This window comes from Mesoplodon bidens, assembly GCF_964165515.1.
Source record: "Mesoplodon bidens genome assembly, chromosome: 7".
Classification (NCBI taxonomy): Eukaryota; Metazoa; Chordata; class Mammalia; order Artiodactyla; family Ziphiidae; genus Mesoplodon; species Mesoplodon bidens.
This window is the reverse complement of record NC_138164.1, coordinates 64,920,299-64,939,548: the sequence shown is the minus strand read 5'-3', so window position 1 is coordinate 64,939,548 and position 19,250 is coordinate 64,920,299. Positions and strand designations below refer to the sequence as shown.

At 39.6% G+C, this 19,250-nt stretch overlaps 1 protein-coding gene across 4 annotated transcripts in view; it reads left to right on the top strand.

Moving 5' to 3' along the window:
- Positions 1–19,250, top strand: part of NARS2 (asparaginyl-tRNA synthetase 2, mitochondrial) — a 139,515-nt gene that overhangs the window by 6,975 nt on the left and 113,290 nt on the right. For 3 of the 4 annotated variants that reach the window (XM_081239729.1, XM_081239726.1, XM_081239728.1), the window contains exon 5: positions 5,223–5,303. The exons of the other annotated variant lie outside the window; for it this stretch is intronic. In XM_081239729.1, the coding sequence (XP_081095855.1) occupies positions 5,223–5,303 (81 nt within the window). The remainder of the gene's footprint in view (positions 1–5,222; positions 5,304–19,250) is intronic. 4 annotated transcript variants of the gene reach the window in all.

Below are 19,250 nucleotides of genomic sequence, written 5' to 3'. Positions count from 1 at the left end.
CTAATTTCTTATGCCTATCCAGTGCATTTTTCACCCCATATCTAAGTGAAAGGCTTCATATCTAAGTGTTTGATTTGGGCCTTTTTTTTTTAGCGTCTTCCATGTCTCTACTTAACTTTTTTGAACATATACAATACAGTTTTAGTTAAAACTGTACAGTTTTCATAGCTGTTTAGTAACTTCTTACATCCTTCTAACGTGTCAGCTATAAGTCAGTTTTAATTGATTGATTAGTTTCTTCATTATGGATTATGTTTTCCTGCTTCTTCATATATCTGCTAATCTTTGATTAGGTGCCAGACCTTGTGAATTTTACCTTGTTGGGTGCTGGATATTTATAAAGCTTCTTAATGCTTTGTTTTGGTATGTAGTTAACTTACTGGAAGGGTCTTGCTTTTATGATTTGTTAAGTAAATCTGGAGCAGTGCTCAATCTGGGTCTAATTATTCCCCACCACTGAGGCAAAGCCTTCCTGAGTATTCTACCTAGTGCCTTGTGAATTACAAGATTTTCCAGCCTGGTTTGTGGGAGCAGGCATTGTTTCCAGCCACATACGAGCACCAGGCGCTGTTTCCTCTAATCGTTGTGGATGGTTCTTTCCCTAGCCTTGGATAGTTTCCTCACTTGCATGTGCTGATCATTCCTCCACCTAATACTCCAGGGTGACTCCCTGTACACCTCTGGAGTTGTTGGACAGCTCTCTGCTCTCTGGTACTCTGTCCTGTCAGTTCTAGCCACTTTGGTCTCCTCAGCTCAGGGAGTCTGCTGGGCTCCACTTTATTTCTCCCTTCTTCCTGCTGTGGCCTGGAATATCTCAAGGTAGTAAGCTGGGCTGCTGGTAGGGTTCACTATGTGTGTTTCCTATCTCTCAGGGATCACTCTCCTTTGTTGTCTGATATCCAGTGTCTTGAAAACCATCATTTTATGTGGTTTGCTTGTGGATATTTTTGTTTTGTTTTTGGTTTTTTTTTCGTTGTTTCAAATGGGAGGGTAAATCTAGTTCCTATTTCTACATCTTGGTCACAGACATTTTATATACAGTAAGCACTAATTTAAAAAAATTATTGGTGTTGATCAAGTAGATTGATCTAATGCCTAAAGACATTTTGTCTCATTTAGCTTTGCTTTTCAGCCATTTCCCCCAACCCGGGAAAGCCACAGTGGAATGTAGTTGGTAAGTTGATGAGGAATGGACCCTCCTTCCATGTGGTGGATGGAAGGGCTCCAAAAGCAAGAGTGTGACCCAATGGATAAAGTTCAGTATTATTCCATGTAGTTTTGGAACTCTTCCTAATCCACTTCTCCAGATCCAGCTCACTTGCAAAGATTGTCTGACAGTATACCCTTCCCTTGGACGGCATCCAAATTCATGCAGGCCCAGCCCTGCCATAGCACACGAAGGAGGTTCTTGCTCTTTGAAAAGCTCCTTAAGAGGTAATTTTTGGTGTGACAGCTAAAGAACATCATGGCTTTAAAGCATAAGAATAAACAAAGGAAAATAAATCACATTATACAGTGTCATCCCATTATAGTGTGAAAGGGTGTGTTTACATATGCTCTCAGAAACTTTCTTATGCGTCTTCCATATGGCTTTTCTTTTTTTAAAAAAATAAATTTATTTTATTTATTTATTTTTGGCTGTGTTGGGTCTTCGTTGCTGCCTACGGGCTTTCTCTTGTTGCAGTGAGCAGGGGGCTACTCTTCATTGCGGTGCATGGGTTTCTCATTGCAGTGACTTCTCCTGTTGCAGAGCACGAGCTCTAGGCGCGCAGGCTTCTGTAGTTGTGGCTCGAGGGCTCTAGAGTGCAGGCTCAGTAGTTGTGACACATGGGCTTAGTTGCACCGCAGCATGTGGGATCTTCCTGGACTTGAACCCGTGTCCCCTGCATTGGCAGGTGGACTCTTTACCACTGTGCCACCAGGGAAGTCCCATCCATATGGCTTTTCAATAGTGCTTGAACCATACAAACAGAAAATTTGTTCAGATGTAAAAATCTTTTTTCCCTATATGGCTTTAACAGCTGATAAAGTCAGTGGATCTGCTTTAATTCTGAAAGTTTTATGGATTTCTGGCCAGTAGGTGGTGGTATTGGCAATCCATTAACAAGTGGGCTTTACCTAATTTATACATTTCTTATTACTTGAAGTTTTCACAGGTATGTAAATAATTTTAAAATAATAATAAAAAACACCAGAAAACTCTGAAATCAAAGAATAAGCAAAGTAAAGTAAAATATAAAAACATTTTAGGTGGTTGAAAATAATGAATTTTAGCACTGTTGGTGATGGTTATAAAGATAGGTACTTTTGAGTCTTATAAATTCACTTTTTAATTGTAAAGCTCTGGAAAATATAATCCTGATACCTCCTTCTAAGATGTCACCCACTTGTGTATGTGACAGGATTGAATTGTTTAAAGAAATAATGGGAGTACTATAGGACATATTAAATATTAGTTATATATTATCCTATTATCCTATATTTGGTACTGTTTCTATGTTTGTTACTTTAGGCTCCCTAAAAGATGTTAAGAACTAAAATGTAAAATTTTCAAAACTTTCAGACCTTGAAATATAGGGGAAAAGAAACTTGAGCACAAACCTTTTAGTTAGGATACTTTAAGGATCTAGAGTTTTTTGGTTTGAGTATCAAAAATGTTTAGTGTATAACTTGCTTTGCTTATAAAATTGACACATTTGCTGAGTACTAAAACATGACTATCTAGAATCCTCAAAAAATGAGTTATTTACAAGAGCTGAGTTTCTCAAATAACAGGATTATCTTTTTAGGCACCAGTTTTTTTTCTAATTTCCAGTGGAAGTTATCCTAAAATGTATTAATACTTCCCTGGCTTCCTGAAGTGAGCCAACAGAAGAGAGTTTGCCCTTTCTTGGGTGAGTTGAGGTTCTTCCTCTGAGTGTCAGATTGTTCTCTTTTCAGTATGGCAGTGCCTTTAAAGCCTGTCATGGTGAGGAGTGTTCTTTGACCCTGCGTTGAATGACCCTAGACTGCTGTGTCTTTGAGTTCCTGTGACTGCTTTTTATGGGGTGTTTTTTTGGTTTTTGTTTTGTTTTTTTGGTCTCCTCTTGCTGTCACTTTTTGTCTCCAGTGGAGTGTCTGTGGCTAGCAATTGCTGTCATGTTTCTTTTTTGTTGAGTCTGATTAAATAATATTTATTTTGTGTGTGTTAAAGAAAAATATAGTCCCTGACTCTTTGAGTGATGTGTATGGGCCTTAGTACATGAATTTTGTAATTTTCAGATACTCATTCATTGCCTTATAAATATCTGGTTATAGCAATGTGTATCTATCAAAATACTTAGATATTTAGAGGTGATGGGTGGGATTAAATAATTGGGCCTAAATTTTTGATCCCTTCTCTGGCCTTCATCTCTCTCATTAGGAACCCCTTTGCTGTGGGATAGGATAAGTACCTGACACTGGAACCCCACTGGAGGCAGCCACTGAGAGTACTCCTGCTATTTATTTTCCTACTTCTCTATCCACTTTCTCTTTCGTGGACTTTGTTCGCGTCTTTGTCGTTCCTTTGTACCCTCTCCTGTATAACTTTTGGGGGTAATGATATAGACTTTGATATGATAAGCCTTGCTAGCACTGTTAAGGCTTAAAAAGCCGATAATGCCTTTTGAAAGGTTTAGCATTATTTGAAAATTGAGAATAATTCCCACTATTTGAGTGATTTAAAAAAAAAATCCCATATAGTTATCTTCATAAGATTTACAGCATTGTTCCTTGTGGCAGTTGACCAGTTCTAACTTAGGCAATTATATTTAGCCGTTAAATTTTCTCCTCCCTCTCGCCACCCTTGTTTCCTTTGGATTTTTCACTTCCTTTCTTTGTTTACTGCACTCATGCTCATAGTTGCCTTATGTGGAATAAATGATTCATGTCCATAATTCTTGGCTTCTAGGAGATAAAAATTTTATGCAGTAATGTTATTGATTCTATTTCATTTGTTCTCTATAATGTGATCTGTGCAGCACCTCGCCACACGTTGTTCCCAGATTAAGTACATATTTGAACACTTCCTGAGACTCCTAATTTATAGCTTGAAAATTTAATCAGTCTACATCATAAGGCAAGTTGTTGGCTGGATACTTTGTATCATAGCCAGAATACTTGAATTCAACCTTTTTAGGAAGGAAGGGGCAAATTTGGGAGGCCCCTGGTAATGCACTGACATATTTTACATTCCACCAGTAGGTACTGGCAGAATTTAGCAGAGATTAGATGGGTATATATGAACTTATTGTATTGATGTCAAGAACAAAATGTTTACATTGAACACATACTCTTATGCCTTTGCAGCATAAATTCACTTTAGCTGCCTCCACCCCCACCCTGCAGCATTTATGCTGTCTGTAACCTTTCGCCTACATCCATAGTCAAAGTGAAAGAAGCATAACCTTGAAGTTGCTGGGTTATTTCAGTTTTACTATCAACAGCTTTTGTGGTTCACCAATGGAAATAGTCTCCGACTTTAGAGCAGAAGGATTGCAGTTGGGTGCCTTAGTAATGGATGGGCTTGCTGCTCACAATCTTCCTTGAGGCAAAGCAAGTGCACTGCCTGTGCCATGTGCGGTGCACTGTGCCATCAGTTTAATGGCAGACTTCCTAAAAATCATTCCTGCCTTTTTGCTGTTTATTTCTTCGGTCCCTGATTGTCAACCTTAATTTATCTCCTTTTTGGTGGTTTGTTACAATTGAGGGTTTCACTCCAAAATAAAAACTTAATATTGATCACTTTTATTCCCTTAGCAGTGTGGGCAATATCATTATGCATTAGCCCTGAGTGAGTGTGCGTGTGTGTGCATGTGTGTTAAATCACTATCAGTATGTTGGAAAAGTGGGAAGAAGAAATGGCACCAGAGAGAGATCCTGAGCACCGAGGTTCCAGTCCCGGCTCTGACACTGACTAGTTGCATGATTTTGACCTCTCATTAAATCTCTCTGGGCCTCAATTTCCTTGTCTTTCCAGTGAGGAGATTGGACTAGATATTGTCTAAGTCAGTTCTGATTTAAAATTCTTTGTGCATAGTAAACTCTCCATTTGATATTTTAATAGTTTTATTTTGGGGATTAAGGAGGGATTTGATATGACATTCTCTTAGTGCTATTTTAATCATATAATGAAGTGTATGTTCTTGGAAGTGTTTCACATACAAATATACTGAGAAAAGTGGTTTCTCTTTTTCTTCCAGGACAGTGGCTTTGTGCATATTCATACTCCAGTAATCACATCCAATGACTGTGAGGGGGCTGGAGAACTTTTTCAAGTTGAAGTAAGCTGTGCTTCCCATCTTGGGGGATATATTGCTCTCTGATATTTTTCATTTGAGGGTTTGCTTTAAATTTAATGAGTTATGTGGATAGAACATGAAATTTTGTTGATAATAATCCTTAAAAAACATGCATAGAAAATTCACACTTCTCTAATTTTCTGTCCAACCAGCTGTATTACCTACGTTGTGACTGAAAGGAGTGGATTTTTAATTTAGTACTCTATTTGCCTTTTTTATAACTGTGAATTGGCGAACTAGAGAAATTTGAAGAAATTAATAAAAATTCTAAGATATCTGTTCTGCAAATTCAACCCCCAAGTAATATTTTTGGGTATAACTCTTATTTTAAGAGATGGAACTAAAATAGAAAAGTATACATGTGAATATTTTCTTTTTTCAGAGACTTTAGAAAATATATTTTTCATAAGAAATTATTTAGTCTGTATACCTCATGAAGGCTTTTATTTTAATTCTTTGTTCAGCAGTTATTTTTTGAGCTCCTACTATGTGCCACATATTGTCAGCCTGCTCTTGTTGCAGGAAATTTAAAAGTTACCAGTTTTTCTTACATGTAGGCAATTGAAAGCCTTTCATTTACCAATTAGACAGCCTGTTTAAAGTCATTGACCAGTAGTATAATAATGTTCAAAGAGAAATGTATGTTGATGAGTGGTGCTTTTTGTGTTTCTTTCATTTATTTACTGATTTCTATATCTCTGAGAAATCAAGATTCTTTATATATTTGAGTGATTCCATCAGATGACAAGACCTGTACAAAACTACTCTCTCTGGTTCAGTATATTCTGACTCTTGATAATGATGCTTTCTCTTCATATTATTGAGCAGCATATTCACTGGGAGAAGTTATCCTGATGTGTCAAAGTCATTATTCAAAATAATAATCAAATGCTGTCTTTCTTCATATGTGGTTTGAAGAAATCTAGATGATAGCCTTCTGCAAAAAGCAGAATAAAAATGCTTGGTTGAACATTTAAAGTAGGAGTGTTAGCATCTGTATGTGAGTTCAAAGAAGGCAGCAGATGATAAAATAACAATATGTAAATTGTAGAAAACATTCTCTTCTAGCCATTTATGTTGTTAATTTTCTCTTTGTACCTTAATAGTCATCTGAATATTGAAGTGAAGAGGAATTACCCACCTTAAATACATTTCATGATCCCTTAATCTAAACCACCAAATATTAAAAAGTAAATGATAAGGAAGGAAATGTATAATCTAAAGGAGTTTTTACAAATATGAAGGGAATTATTAAAGAGACCCAAGTTAAACAAGTAAAAAAAATCTGTAACAAACTTAAATAATTATAAATTTGGAGCTAACTGCTTTACCACCACAGAAATCCCCTAAGCAAGTCTGAATGATTACAATATGTGCATTTTGGACTCTAAACAATACAAGGTACATTACCAAATAAGAATAAATACAGAGAAAAGAGGAAGATGTATTTCATTTTTTTTTTTAATCGGGGCTTTTAAATTTTTATTTATTTATTTTTGGCTGCGTTGGGTCTAAGTTACTGCGCACGGGCTTTCTCTAGTTGCAGGCGAGTGGGGGCTACTCATTGCAGTGGCTTCTCTTGCTGTGGAGCATGGGCTCTAGGCGCGCGGGCTTCAGTAGCTGTGGCACGTGGGCTGAGTAGTTGTGACTTGCAGGCTCAGTAGTTATGGCACATGGGCTTAGCTGCTCTGCGGCATGTGGGATCTTCCCGGACTAGGGCTCAAACCTGTGTCCCCTGCATTGGCAGGTGGAGTCTTAACCATTTTGCCACGAGGGAAGTCCGAAAATGTATTTCTGAAGCTAAACAAATGAGAAGATGTTCTATGTTCATAGTACTCCAGAGCCAGGTTGAGGAATTTTATGTAGTGGAATTAGGCTTTGTCTATTCAGAGTGTCAGAAAGGTGCTCTTGAATTCATTGATACTAGGCTCCTGCATTCAGGGTCTAGCACAGGTTTCAGCAGTCTGTGGCTTTTGTTTTATGAGCCCACTGTCTTTGTTGCTTTCAGCAGTTCAGCTCCTAAGATTTGTCTTCTGCTTGCCAACACACTCTCCTCTGAAAGCAGTGCTCCTTCTTATTCCCACCTCACACATCTCTACACTTCCAAGGTTCATTGTGTGGATTTCTTCCTGACTGCATGTAGAGGCATAGGGGTTTGAGTCTTGGCACCCCACTGTTAAGGAGGAAGTGAAGTGTCACATCTAAATCCTTGCTTCTCTTTTTTTTTTTTTTTTGTGGTACGCAGGCCTCTCACTGCTGTGGCCTCTCCCGCTGCGGAACACAGGTTCCGGACGTGCAGGCTCAGCGGCCATAGCTCACGGGCCTAGCCGCTCCGCGGCATGTGGGATCTTCCCGGACCGGGGCACGAACCAGTGTCCCCTGCATCGGCAGGCGGACTCTCAACCACTGCGCCACCAGGGAAGCCCCTTGCTTCTCTTAATAGTGCTCTTTTTTGCTCTGATAACAATGAAGCCCAGTAACTACTTAAAGATAAGGATGCCTGGTACATACTCAGGTTTGAGGACAGCAGTAAGATGCCACCTTGAAATGCACAGTAAGAACATAATACACTGTCGAGAAGTAAATGCATGTCCTATCATTTTAGTTTTCTTTTTCCTCATTCCCATTTCCTGCTTTAAGATTTCAGATATTTGCTAAGGTTTGGGGACTCCTGAATACACATGTAGGAAGTTGAATTCAAAAGCATTAATTTGTTATTCAACAGACCTTTGGTACCATCTGTGTTCAAGATGCTGTGCTAACTGTTAAGGGGATATAAAGATGTAGTCAAGGTTCTGGTTGGTGAAGCTGGTGAGTTGGCAGGGCATAAGAGAGGAAGGAGCATGCTTTTCATTCACTGTTGATGTTACTTATCCTACAATATTCTTTGGTTGTACACCTTTTCCTCTTTGTCTTAGAGCCCTAGCTGAGTTCCCACAATTAGGTTTGATCTTTACGATTCTAGAGTAACTAGTTTGTCTCTGAGAAGATAAAAGAGGTTAAAGGCAAGAATTAGGGATTGTGGCAAAATCTAGACATTGATAGGAAATAAGGTGAAACTGCTTTATGTATATATTTGAGGTTACAGTGTTACAAGTTTTAAGTGGTATGAAATCTAGAGGGTAATTAGGTCTGTGAGGATTGACTTGGTCAGAAACATCTTCAAAACAAGTATGTGACTTAACTGTACCCTAGGGAGAGTACTTCAGGTAGGGGAAGAAATTGAGCAGAGTCAAGTAAAATTAAAATGAGTGTAGGGTTTTCACTGGACGCCAGATGGACAGATTAGAAGGTTTATGTTGGTGAATCATAAAAAGTAAAGTTGGGGTGTATACGAATGAGAAAATGGAGCAGGTTTTTTAAAAACAACTTTATTGAGATACATTTTAAATACCATAAAAATCAGTCACTTAAAGTATACTGTTCCGTGGTTTTTAGTATATTTACAGAGTTGTGCAAGCATCACCACAATCTAATTTGAGAGCATTATATCACCCCAAAGTGAAACCCAGTACCCATTACCAGTCCCTTCCTGTCTCCACCCCGAGTTCTAGGTAACCACTAAATTCCTCTCTATAGATTTGCCTCTTCTGGAATATTTCATATAAATGCAGTCATACAAAATATGGCCTTTTCTGTCAGCCTTCTTTCATTTAGCACAACGTTTTTGAGGTTCATACAAGTTGTAATATGTATCAGTACTTCATTCCTTTTATATCCAACTAGTATTCCATTGTATAGATATCCAACGTTTTATTTATCCATTTAGCAGTTGATGGATGTTTGGATTATTTCTACCTTTTGGCTATTATGATTAATGCTACTATCAACATTTGTGAAATCATTTGGATGAGTATATGATATCATTTCTCTTGAGTGGAATTGCTGGGTCACATGGTAGCTTTATGTTTAATATTTTGAGAAACCACCAAACCAATTTCCAAAGTGGCTGCGTCACTTTACATTCCCAACAGCAGTGTATGAAGGTTCCAATTTCTCCCCATTATCGCCAACACTTATTGTTGCTCTGCGTTTTTTTTAACATCTTTATTGGAGTATAATTGCTTTCCAATGGTGTATTAGTTTCTGCTTTATAACAAAGTGAATTAGCTTTACCTATACATATGTTCCCATATCCCCTCCCTCTTGCGTTTCCCTCTCATCCTCCCTATCCCACCCCTCTAGGTGGTCACAAAGCACTGAGCTGATCTCCCTTTGCTATGTGGCTGCTTCCCTAAGCTATCTATTTTACATTTGGTAGTATATATAAGTCCATGCCACTCTCTCACTTCGTCCCAGCTTACCCTTCCCCCTCCCCGTGTCCTCAAGTCCATTTTCTACCTCTGCATCTTTATTCCTGTCCTGCCCCTAGGCTCTTCAGAACCCCTTTGGTTTTTTTTTAGATTCCATATATATGTGTTAACGTACGGTATTTGTTTTTCTCTTTCTGACTTAACTTCACTCTGTATGACATTCTCTAGGTCCATCCACCTCACTACAAATAACTCAATTTCGTTTCTTTTTATGGCTGAGAAATATTCCATTTGTATATATGTGCCACATCTTCTTTATCCATTCATCTGTTGATGGACACTTAGGTGGCTTCCATGTTCTGGCTATTGTAAATAGAGCTGCCGTGAACATTGCGGTACATGACACTTTTTGAATTACGGTTTTCTCAGGGTATATGCCCAGTAGTGAGATTGCTGGGTCGTATGGTATTTCTATTTTTAGTTTTTTAAGGAACCTCCATACTGTTCTCCATAGTGGCTGTATCAATGTACATTCCCACCAACAGTGCAAGAGGGTTCCCTTTTCTCCACATCCTCTCCAGCATTTATTGTTTGTAGATTTTTTGATGATGGCCATTCTGACCAGTGTGAGGTAATACCGCGTTGTAGTTTTGATTTGCATTACTCTGCTGATTAGTGATGTTGAGCATGCTTTCATGTGTTTGTTGGCAATCTGTATATCTTCTTTGGAGAAATGTCTATTTAGGTCTTCTACCCATTTTTGGATTGGGTTGTCTGTTTTTTTGATATTGAGCTGCTTGTAAATTTTGGAGATTAATCCTTTGTCAGTTGCTTCATCTGCAAATAATTTCTCCCATTCTGAGGGTTGTCTTTTCACCTTGTTTATGGTTTCCTTTGCTGTGCAAAAGCTTGTAAGTTTCATTAGTTCCCATTTGTTTATTTTTGTCTTTATTTCCATTTCTCTAGGAGGTGGGTCAAAAAGGATCCTCCTGTGATTTATGTCATAGAGTGTTCTGCCTATGTTTTTCTCTAAGAGTTTGATAGTGTCTGGCCTTACATTAAGGTCTTTAATCCATTTTGAGTTTATTTTTGTGTATGGTGTTAGGGAGTGTTCTAATTTCATTCTTTTACATGTAGCTGTCCAGTTTTCCCAGCATCACTTATTGAACAGGCTGTCTTTTCTCCACCATATATTCTTGCCTCCTTTATCAAAAATAAGGTGCCCATATGTGTGTGGGTTTATCTCTGGGCTTTCTATCCTGTTCCATTGGTTGGTATTTCTGTTTTTCTGCCAGTACCATATTGTCTTGATTACTGTAGCTTTGTAGTATAGTCTGAAGTTTGGCGGCCTGATTCCTCCAGCTTCGTTTTTCTTTCTCAAGATTGCTTTGGCTATTCGGGGTCTTTTCTGTTTCTATACAAATTGTGAAATTTTTTATTCTAATTCTGTGAAAAATGCCATTGGTACTTTGGTAGGGATTGCATTGAATCTGTAGATTGCTTTGGGTGCTACAGTCATTTTCACAATGTTGATTCTTCTAATCCAAGAACGTGGTATATCTTTCCATCTGTTTGTATCATATTATTTTCTTTCATCAGTGCCTTATAGTTTTCTGCATACAGGTCTTTTGTCTCCTTAGGTAGGTTTATTCCTAGGTATTTTATTCTTTTTGTTGCAATGGTAAATGGGAGTGTTTCCTTAATTTCTCTATCAGATTTTTCTGTCATTAGTGTAGAGGAATAGAAGAGATTTCTGTGCATTAATTTTGTATCCTGCTACTTTACCAAATTCATTGATTAGCTCTAGTAGTTTTCTGGTAGAGTCTTTAGTATTCTCTGTGTATAGTATCATGTCATCTGCAAACAGTGACAGCTTTACTTCTTCTTTTCTGATTTGGATTCCTTTTATTTCTTTTTCTTCTCTGATTGCTGTGGCTAAAACTTCCAAAACTAGGTTGAATAATAGTGGTGAGAGTGGGCAACCTTGTCTTGTTCCTGATCTTAGTGGAAGGGCTTTCAGTTTTTCACCACTGAGAACAATGTTGTCTGTGGGTTTGTCATATATGGCCTTTATTATGTTGAGGTAGGTTCCCTCTATGCCCACTTTTGGAGGGTTTTTATGATAAATGGGTATTGAATTTTGTTGAAAGCTTTCTCTGCATCTATTGAGATGATCATATGGTTTTTATCCTTCAGTTTGTTAATATGGTGTATCACATTGATTGATTTGCATATATTGAAGAATCCTTGCATTCCTGGGATAAACCCCACTTGATCATAGTGTATGATCCTTTTAATGTGCTGTTGGATTCTGTTTGCTAGTATTTTGTTGAGGATTTTTGTATCCATGTTCATCAGTGATATTGGCCTGTAGTTTTCTTTCTTTGTGACATCTTTGTCTGGTTTTAGTATCAGGGTGATGGTGGTCTCGTAGAATGAGTTTGGGTGTGTACCTCCCTCTGCTATATTTTGGAAGAGTTTGAGAAGGATAGGTGTTAGCTCTTCTCTAAATGTTTGATAGAATTCACCTGTGAAGCCATCTGGTCCTGGGCTTTTGTTTGTTGGAAGATTTTTAGTCATAGTCTCAATTTCAGTGCTTGTGATTGGTCTGTTTATATTTTCTATTCTTCCTGGTTCAGTCTTGGAGGGTTGTGCTTTTATAAAAATTTGTCCATTTCTTCCAGGTTGCCCATTTTATTGGCATATAGTTGCTTGTAATAATCTCTCATGATCCTTTGTACTTCTGCAGTGTCAGTTGTTACTTCTCCTTTTTCATTTCTAATTCTATTGATTTGAGTCTTCTCCCTTTTTTTCTTGATGATTCTGGCTAATGGTTTATCAATTTTGTTTATCTTCTCAAAGAACCAGCATTTAGTTTTATTGATGTTTGCTATTGTTTCTTTCATTTCTTTTTCATTTATTTCTGATCTGATCTTTATGATTTCTTTCTTTCTGCTAACTTTGGGGTTTTGTTCTTCTTTCTCTAACTGCTTTAGGTGTAAGGTTAGGTTGTTTATTTGAGATGTTTCTTGTTTCTTGAGGTAGGATTGTAGTGCTGTAAACTCTCTTAGAACTTCTTTTGCTGCATCCCATAGGTTTTGGGTCGTCATGTTTTCATTGTCAATTGTTTCTAAGTATTTTTTGATTTCCTCTTTGATTTCTTCAGTGATCTCTTGGTTTTTAAGTAGTGTATTTTTAGGCCTCCATGTGTTTGTATTTTTTACAGGTTTTTTCCTGTAATTGATATCTAGTCTCATAGCATTGTGGTCGGAAAAGATACTTGATACGATTTCAAATTTCTTAAATTTACCAAGGCTTGATTTGTGACCCAAGATATGATCTACCCTGGGGAATGTTCCATGAGCATTTGAGAAGAAAGCGTATTCTGTTCTTTTTGGATGGAATGTCCTATAAATATCAGTTAAGTCCATCTTGTTTAGTGTATCATTTAAAGCTTGTGTTTCCATATTTATTTTCATTTTGGATGATCTGTCCATTGGTGAAAGTGGGGTGTTAAAGTCCCCTTCTATGATTGTGTTACTGTTGATTTCCCCTTTTATGGCTGTTAACATTTTCCTTATGTATTGAGGTGCTCCTAAGTTGGGTGCATAAATATTTACAATTGTTATATCTTCTTGGATTGATCCCTTGATCATTATGTAGTGTCCTTTGTCTCTTGTAATAGTCTTTATTTTAAAGTCTGTTTTGTGTGATATGAGTATTGCTACTCCAGCTTTCTTTTGATTTCCATTTGTATGGAATATCTCTTTCCATCCCCTCATTTTCAGTCTGTATGTGTCCCTAGGTCTGTAGTGGGTCTCTTGGTGACATCATATATATGGGTCTTGTTTTTGTATCCATTCAGCCAGTCTGTGTGTTTTGGTTGGAGCATTTAAACCATTTACATTTAAGGTAATTATCGATATGTATGTTCCTGTTACCATTTTCTTAATTGTTTTGGGTTTGTTATTGTAGGTCTTTTCCTTCTCTTGTGTTTATTGCCTAGAGAAGTTCCTTTAGCATTTGTTGTAAAGCTGATTTGGTGGTGCTGAATTCTCTTAGCTTTTGCTTGTCTGTAAAGGTTTTTTTTTTTTTTTTTTGCGGTATGCGGGCCTATCACTGTTGTGGCCTCTCCCGCTGCGGGGCACAGGCTCCGGACGCGCAGGCTCAGTGGCCATGGCTCACGGGCCCAGCCACTCTGCGGCATGTGGGATCTTCCCGGACCGGGGCACGAACCCGCGTCCCCTGCATCGGCAGGCGGACCTTCAACCACTGCGCCACCAGGGAAGCCCTGTAAAGGTTTTAATTTCTCCATCAAATCTGAATGAGATCCTTCCTGGTTAGAGTAATCTTGGTTGTAGGTTTTTCCGTTTCATCACTTTCAATATGTCCTGCTACTCTCTTCTGGCTTGCAGAGTTTCTGCTGAAGGGTCAGCTGTTAACCTTATGAGGATTCCCTTGTATATTATTTGTTGTTTTCCCCTTGCTGCTTTTGATATTTTTTCTTTGTATTTAATTTTTGATAGTTTGATTAATATGTATCTTGGCATATTTCTCCTTGGATTTATTCTATATGGGACTCTCTGGACTTCCTGGACTTGATTAACTATTTCCTTTCCCATGTTAGGGAAGTTTTCAACTATAATCTCTTCAAATATTTTCTCAGTCCCTTTCTTTTTCTCTTCTTCTTCTGGGACCCCTAGAATTCGAATGTTGGTGTGTTTAATGTTATCCCAGAGGTCTCTGAGACTGTCCTCAATTCTTTTCGTTCTTTTTTCTTTATTCTGTTCTGCAGTAGTTATTTCCACTGTTTTATCTTCCAGGTCATTTATCCGTTCTTCTGCCTCAGTTATTCTTCTATTGATTCCTTCTAGAGACTTTTAAATTTCATTTATTGTGTTGTTCATCATTGTTTGTTTGCTGTTTAGTTCTTCTGTGTCATTGTTAAACATATCTTATATTTTCTCCAGTCTATTTCCAAGATTTTGGATCATCTTTACTGTCATTACTCTGAATTCTTTTTCTGGTAGACTGCCTATTTCCTCTTCATTTGTTTGGTCTGGTGTGTTTTTATCTTGTTCCTTCATCTGCTGTGTGTTTCCGTGTCTTCTCATTTTGCTTAACTTACTGTGTTTGGGGTCTCCTTTTCGCAGGCTGCAGGTTCGTAGTTCCCGTTGTTTTTGGTGTCTGTCCCCAGTGTCTAAGGTTGATTCAGTGGGTTGTGTAGGTTTCCTGGTGGCGGGGACCAGTGCCTGTGTTCTGGTGGATAAAGCTGGATCTTGTCTTTCTGGTGGGCAGGACTGTGTCTGGTGGTGTGTTTTGGGGTGTCTGTGACCTTATTATGATTTTAGGCAGCCTTTCTGCTAATGGGTGGGCTTTGTTCCTGTCTTGCTAGTTGTTTGGCATAAGGTGTCCAGCACTGTATCTTGCTGGTCGTCGTTGAGTGGAGATGGGTCTTAGCGTTGAGATGGAGGTCTCTGGGAGAGCTTTCGCTGTTTGATATTATGTGGAGCTGGGAGGTCTCTGGTGGACCAATGTGCTGAACTCGGCTCTCCCACCTCAGAGGCACAGGCCCGAGACCCGGTTGGAGCACCAAGACCGTGTCAGCCACACAGCTTAGAAGAAAAGGGAGAAAAAAAGAAAGAAAGAAAAAGATAAAATAAAGTTGTTAAAATAAAAAATAATTGTTAAAAATTAAATTTTTTTTAAAGTAATAAAAAAAAGAGAAAGAAAGAAGAGAGAAGTGAAACCAAAAACAAATCCAGCACCGATGACAAGCGCTAAAAACTATACTGAAAAAAAAAACCGGACAGACAGAACCCTAGGACAAGTGGTGAAAGTGAAGATATACAGACAAAATCACCCAAAGAAGCATACACATACACACTCACAAAAAGAGAAAAAAGTATATATATCGTTGCTCCCAAGTCCACCGCCTCAATTTTGGGATGATTCGTTGTCTCTTTGGGTATTCTACAGATGCAGGGTACATCAAGTTGATTGTGGAGATTTAATCCACTCGCTGCTCCTGAGGCTGCTGGGAGAGATTTCCCTTTCTGTTCTTTGTCTGCACAGCTCCTGGGGTTCAGCTTTGGATTTGGACCCGCCTCTGCGTGTAGGTCGCCGAGGGCATCTGTTTTTCACTCAGACTGAATGGGGTTAAAGGAGCAGCTGATTTGGGGGCCCTGGCTCACTCAGGCCGGGGGGAGGGAGGGGTACGGATGTGGGGCGAGCCTGTGGCAGCAGAGGCCAGCATGACATTGCAACAGCTTGAGGCGCGCTGTGCGTTCTCCCAGGGAAGTTGTCCCTGGATCACGGGACCCTGGCAGTGGTGGGCTGCACAGGCTCCTGGGAGGGGAGGTGTGGATAGTGACCTGTGCTTGCACACAGGCTTCTTGGTGGCTCCAGCAGCAGCAGCCTTAGCCTCTCATGCCCGTCTCTGGGGTCCACGCTGACAACCACGGCTCGCACCGGTCTCTGGAGCTTGTTTAGGCGGTGCTCTGAATCCCCTCTCCTCGCACACCAGGAAACCATGGTCTCTTGCCTCTTAGGCAGGTCCAGACCTCTTCCTGGAGTCCCTCCCGGCTAGCTGTGATGCACTAACCCCCTTCAGGCTGTGTTCACGCAGCCAGTCCTCTCCCTGGGATCTGACCTCCGAAGCCCGAGCCTCAGCTCCCAGCCCCGCCCGCCCCGGCGGGTGAGCAGACAAGCCTCTCGGGCTGGTGAGGGCTGGTCGGCACCGATCCTCTGTGCGGAAATCTCTCCGCTTTGTCCTCCGCCCCCCTGTTGCTGTGCTCTCCTCTGTGGCTCCAAAGTGTCCCCCCCGCCACCCCGTCTCTGCCAGTGAAGGGGCTTCCTAGTATGTGGAAGCTTTTCCTCCTTCACAGCTCCCTTCCAGAGGTGCAGGGCCCGTCCCTATTTTTTTGTCCATGTTTTTTCTTTTTTCTTTTGCCCTACCCAGGTACGTGGGGGCGTTTCTTGCCTTTTGGGAGGTCTGAGGTCTTCTCCCAGCGTTCAGTAGATGTTCTGCAGGAGTTGTTCCACATGTAGATGTATTTCTGATGTATTTGTGGGGAGGAAGGTGATCTCCACGTCTTACTCCTGCCATCTTGAAGGTCTCCCCTTGCTCTTCTTTTTTTGGTTATAGCAATACCAGAGAGTGTGAAGTGGTATTTCATTGTCGATTTTCTCTTTGCCTTTTGCTTTTGATAGTTTACAATTTATATGTGAATATGTAATTCATATTTAAGCTTTTAATTACAATTCTGTGTCAAAATGTGGTAGATAAATGATCACATATTGTGAAATTAAATTAGGCTGAGAAATCTTGGAGTAATACTTCATATAACAAAAACAGTATTCAGGTCTAGAGTTTATACATTTAAATACTTCTTAAAGTGAAGAATGAACTGAAAGCCTATTAAATGGAACCCATGAAGATGTGTAATTTTATATCCGAATCTTATACTGTGGGCATTCTCATACTGGATCTCATACTGTGTACTGAAGTTTGGCATTAGATGGGTTTGCTTTTTTTATTATTGTGGATATTTACATAATATAACATGTATCAGTGTAACCATTTTTAATGAACTGTTCAGTACCATTATAGTCACAGTGTTGTACAACCATCACTACTATATTTATTTCCAGAATTTTTCAGCACCCTAACAGAAGCTCAATAGCAAAAACTCCTCATTCCCTTTACCTCCAGCTCCTAGTAATCTCTCATCTACTTTTTGTCTTTGTGGATTTCTGGCTATTTCATATAAATGGAATCATACAGTGTGTAGCCTTTTGTGTCTGACTTCTGTTAACATGTATGAGAATTTCATTTCTTTTTATTACTGAATAATGCTCCATTGTATGGATATACCACATTTTGTTTAGCCATTCATTCATTGACGGACATTGTGTTGTTTCCACCTTTGGCTTTTGTGAATAATAATACTATGGACATTCGTGTACAAGTTTTTGTTTGAACACCTGTTTTCAGTTGTTTTGAGTATATAATTAGGAGTAGGACTGCTGGGTCATATGTTTATGTTCTAATTTAACTTACTGAGGAACTGCCAAAATTATTTTCCACAGTGGCTGTACCATATTATATTCGCACCAGTGGTATGAGGGTTCCACTTTTACCACATTCTCACCAGTGCTTGTTATTTTCAGTTTCTTTGATTATAGGCATCCTGATGAACGTTAAGCAGTATCTTGTGGTTTTGGTTTGCCATTCCCTAATGTCTCAGAGTGTTGAATATCTTTTTTGTGTGCCCGTTGACCATTTGTATATCTTCTTTGGAGAAATGTCTGCTTCAGTCCTTTGCTCATTTTTTAATTGGCTTATTTGTCTTTTTGTTGTTGAGTTATAGGAATTCCTTATTCTAGATACACATCTGTCTTTTTCCCTCTCCACCAGCAGTGTGAAGCCTTTGATGTTGCCCTTCAGGGGATACAGCCTTGGGTGTGCCCACTATCATCCAGAGATGGCATTGATTCTGGCAGGGCTCTTTTGGCTATTTCTTTCCCAGACCATACCCAGCCCTTAAACTCCACTAATTGCGGCTGCTTGCTCTGTTGTTTTCAACGATGTTTGGGGGCATAAATTGCTTCACAGACTAATTCAGTCAAATTCAGGCTTCTTTAAAGATGTACTTCCCAAGGTCAGTGCTTAAAATTTATTCTGACCACAAAAGATCTCTTCTGTCTCTTTCCATTTCTCTCCAGCAAACCAGCAGATCTGCAGTTTAGCCTTTATCTGCAAAGAATATCAATCTCTTCCCAATGGTCTTTCACTACAACCACTGCTTTTAAGAGCACCCTTAGGTTTGAACTTACCCACAAGTGAAGTCACTTCCTCTGGGAAGAGACTTGGAAGTCTGGTTTATGGCTGCTTCTAGCCCCACTGAAAATCTCTGAATCAAGGCTGTGGTTCTGGGGGCAGGAACAGTGGACACTTCTCTTTAAGTGACATTTCAGTTTAGGAGCTGAGTGTGCAATTGAGTAGGTGGCTGTAGCCCCACGTCTCCTTGGCTTGCTGCTCCCAGCATGGAAGCCTCACCCCGTGAGCTGGGGCAAGATAATCTAGGTCTAGTACTCTTAGCAGGGCCTCACCCAGGGTAGAGCCTCTGTCCCAGGAGCAGGGACTGGGGAGAAGGGAGCCCCCACCTCTCAACCACACTCACCCACAGCTTAGCTTCAGCAACAGATAGCAAGGTGAGAAATGCTGGCGTGCTGTGCTGGTCATCATGTCAGGATAGTCCTCTGGCTGGGAGCTGGGCTTCAGGAGAGCCCTGTGTCCTCGGCTCTATCAGTCTGGAGTGGAGATTCTGTCGTGCTAAGCTGTGATGGGGAAGGGTGGGAGCAAGATTGTCATTCAGACACCACAAGAGTTCTTTGTCCTTACCAAGTTTTAATAGATTTTCTTGAATAGGTGTTTCTTCATTTATGACCTTAGGACCATTTTCAGAGGTGGCTGGGGTGGGGGTAGGGTTTGTTTCTTTTGTTTTTTATTTTATAACTTTCACCAGTTTCACTGAGGAGTGGGTCTGCGGAACTCCCCACACTTGTCATGCCAGAAGTGTCATGCCAAAAGAAAAAAGAAGCCAGTCACTTTTGGACTTTTTACTGCCACAATTCTCAACTTCCTACTCGTAAAATGTGAATAACACTACAC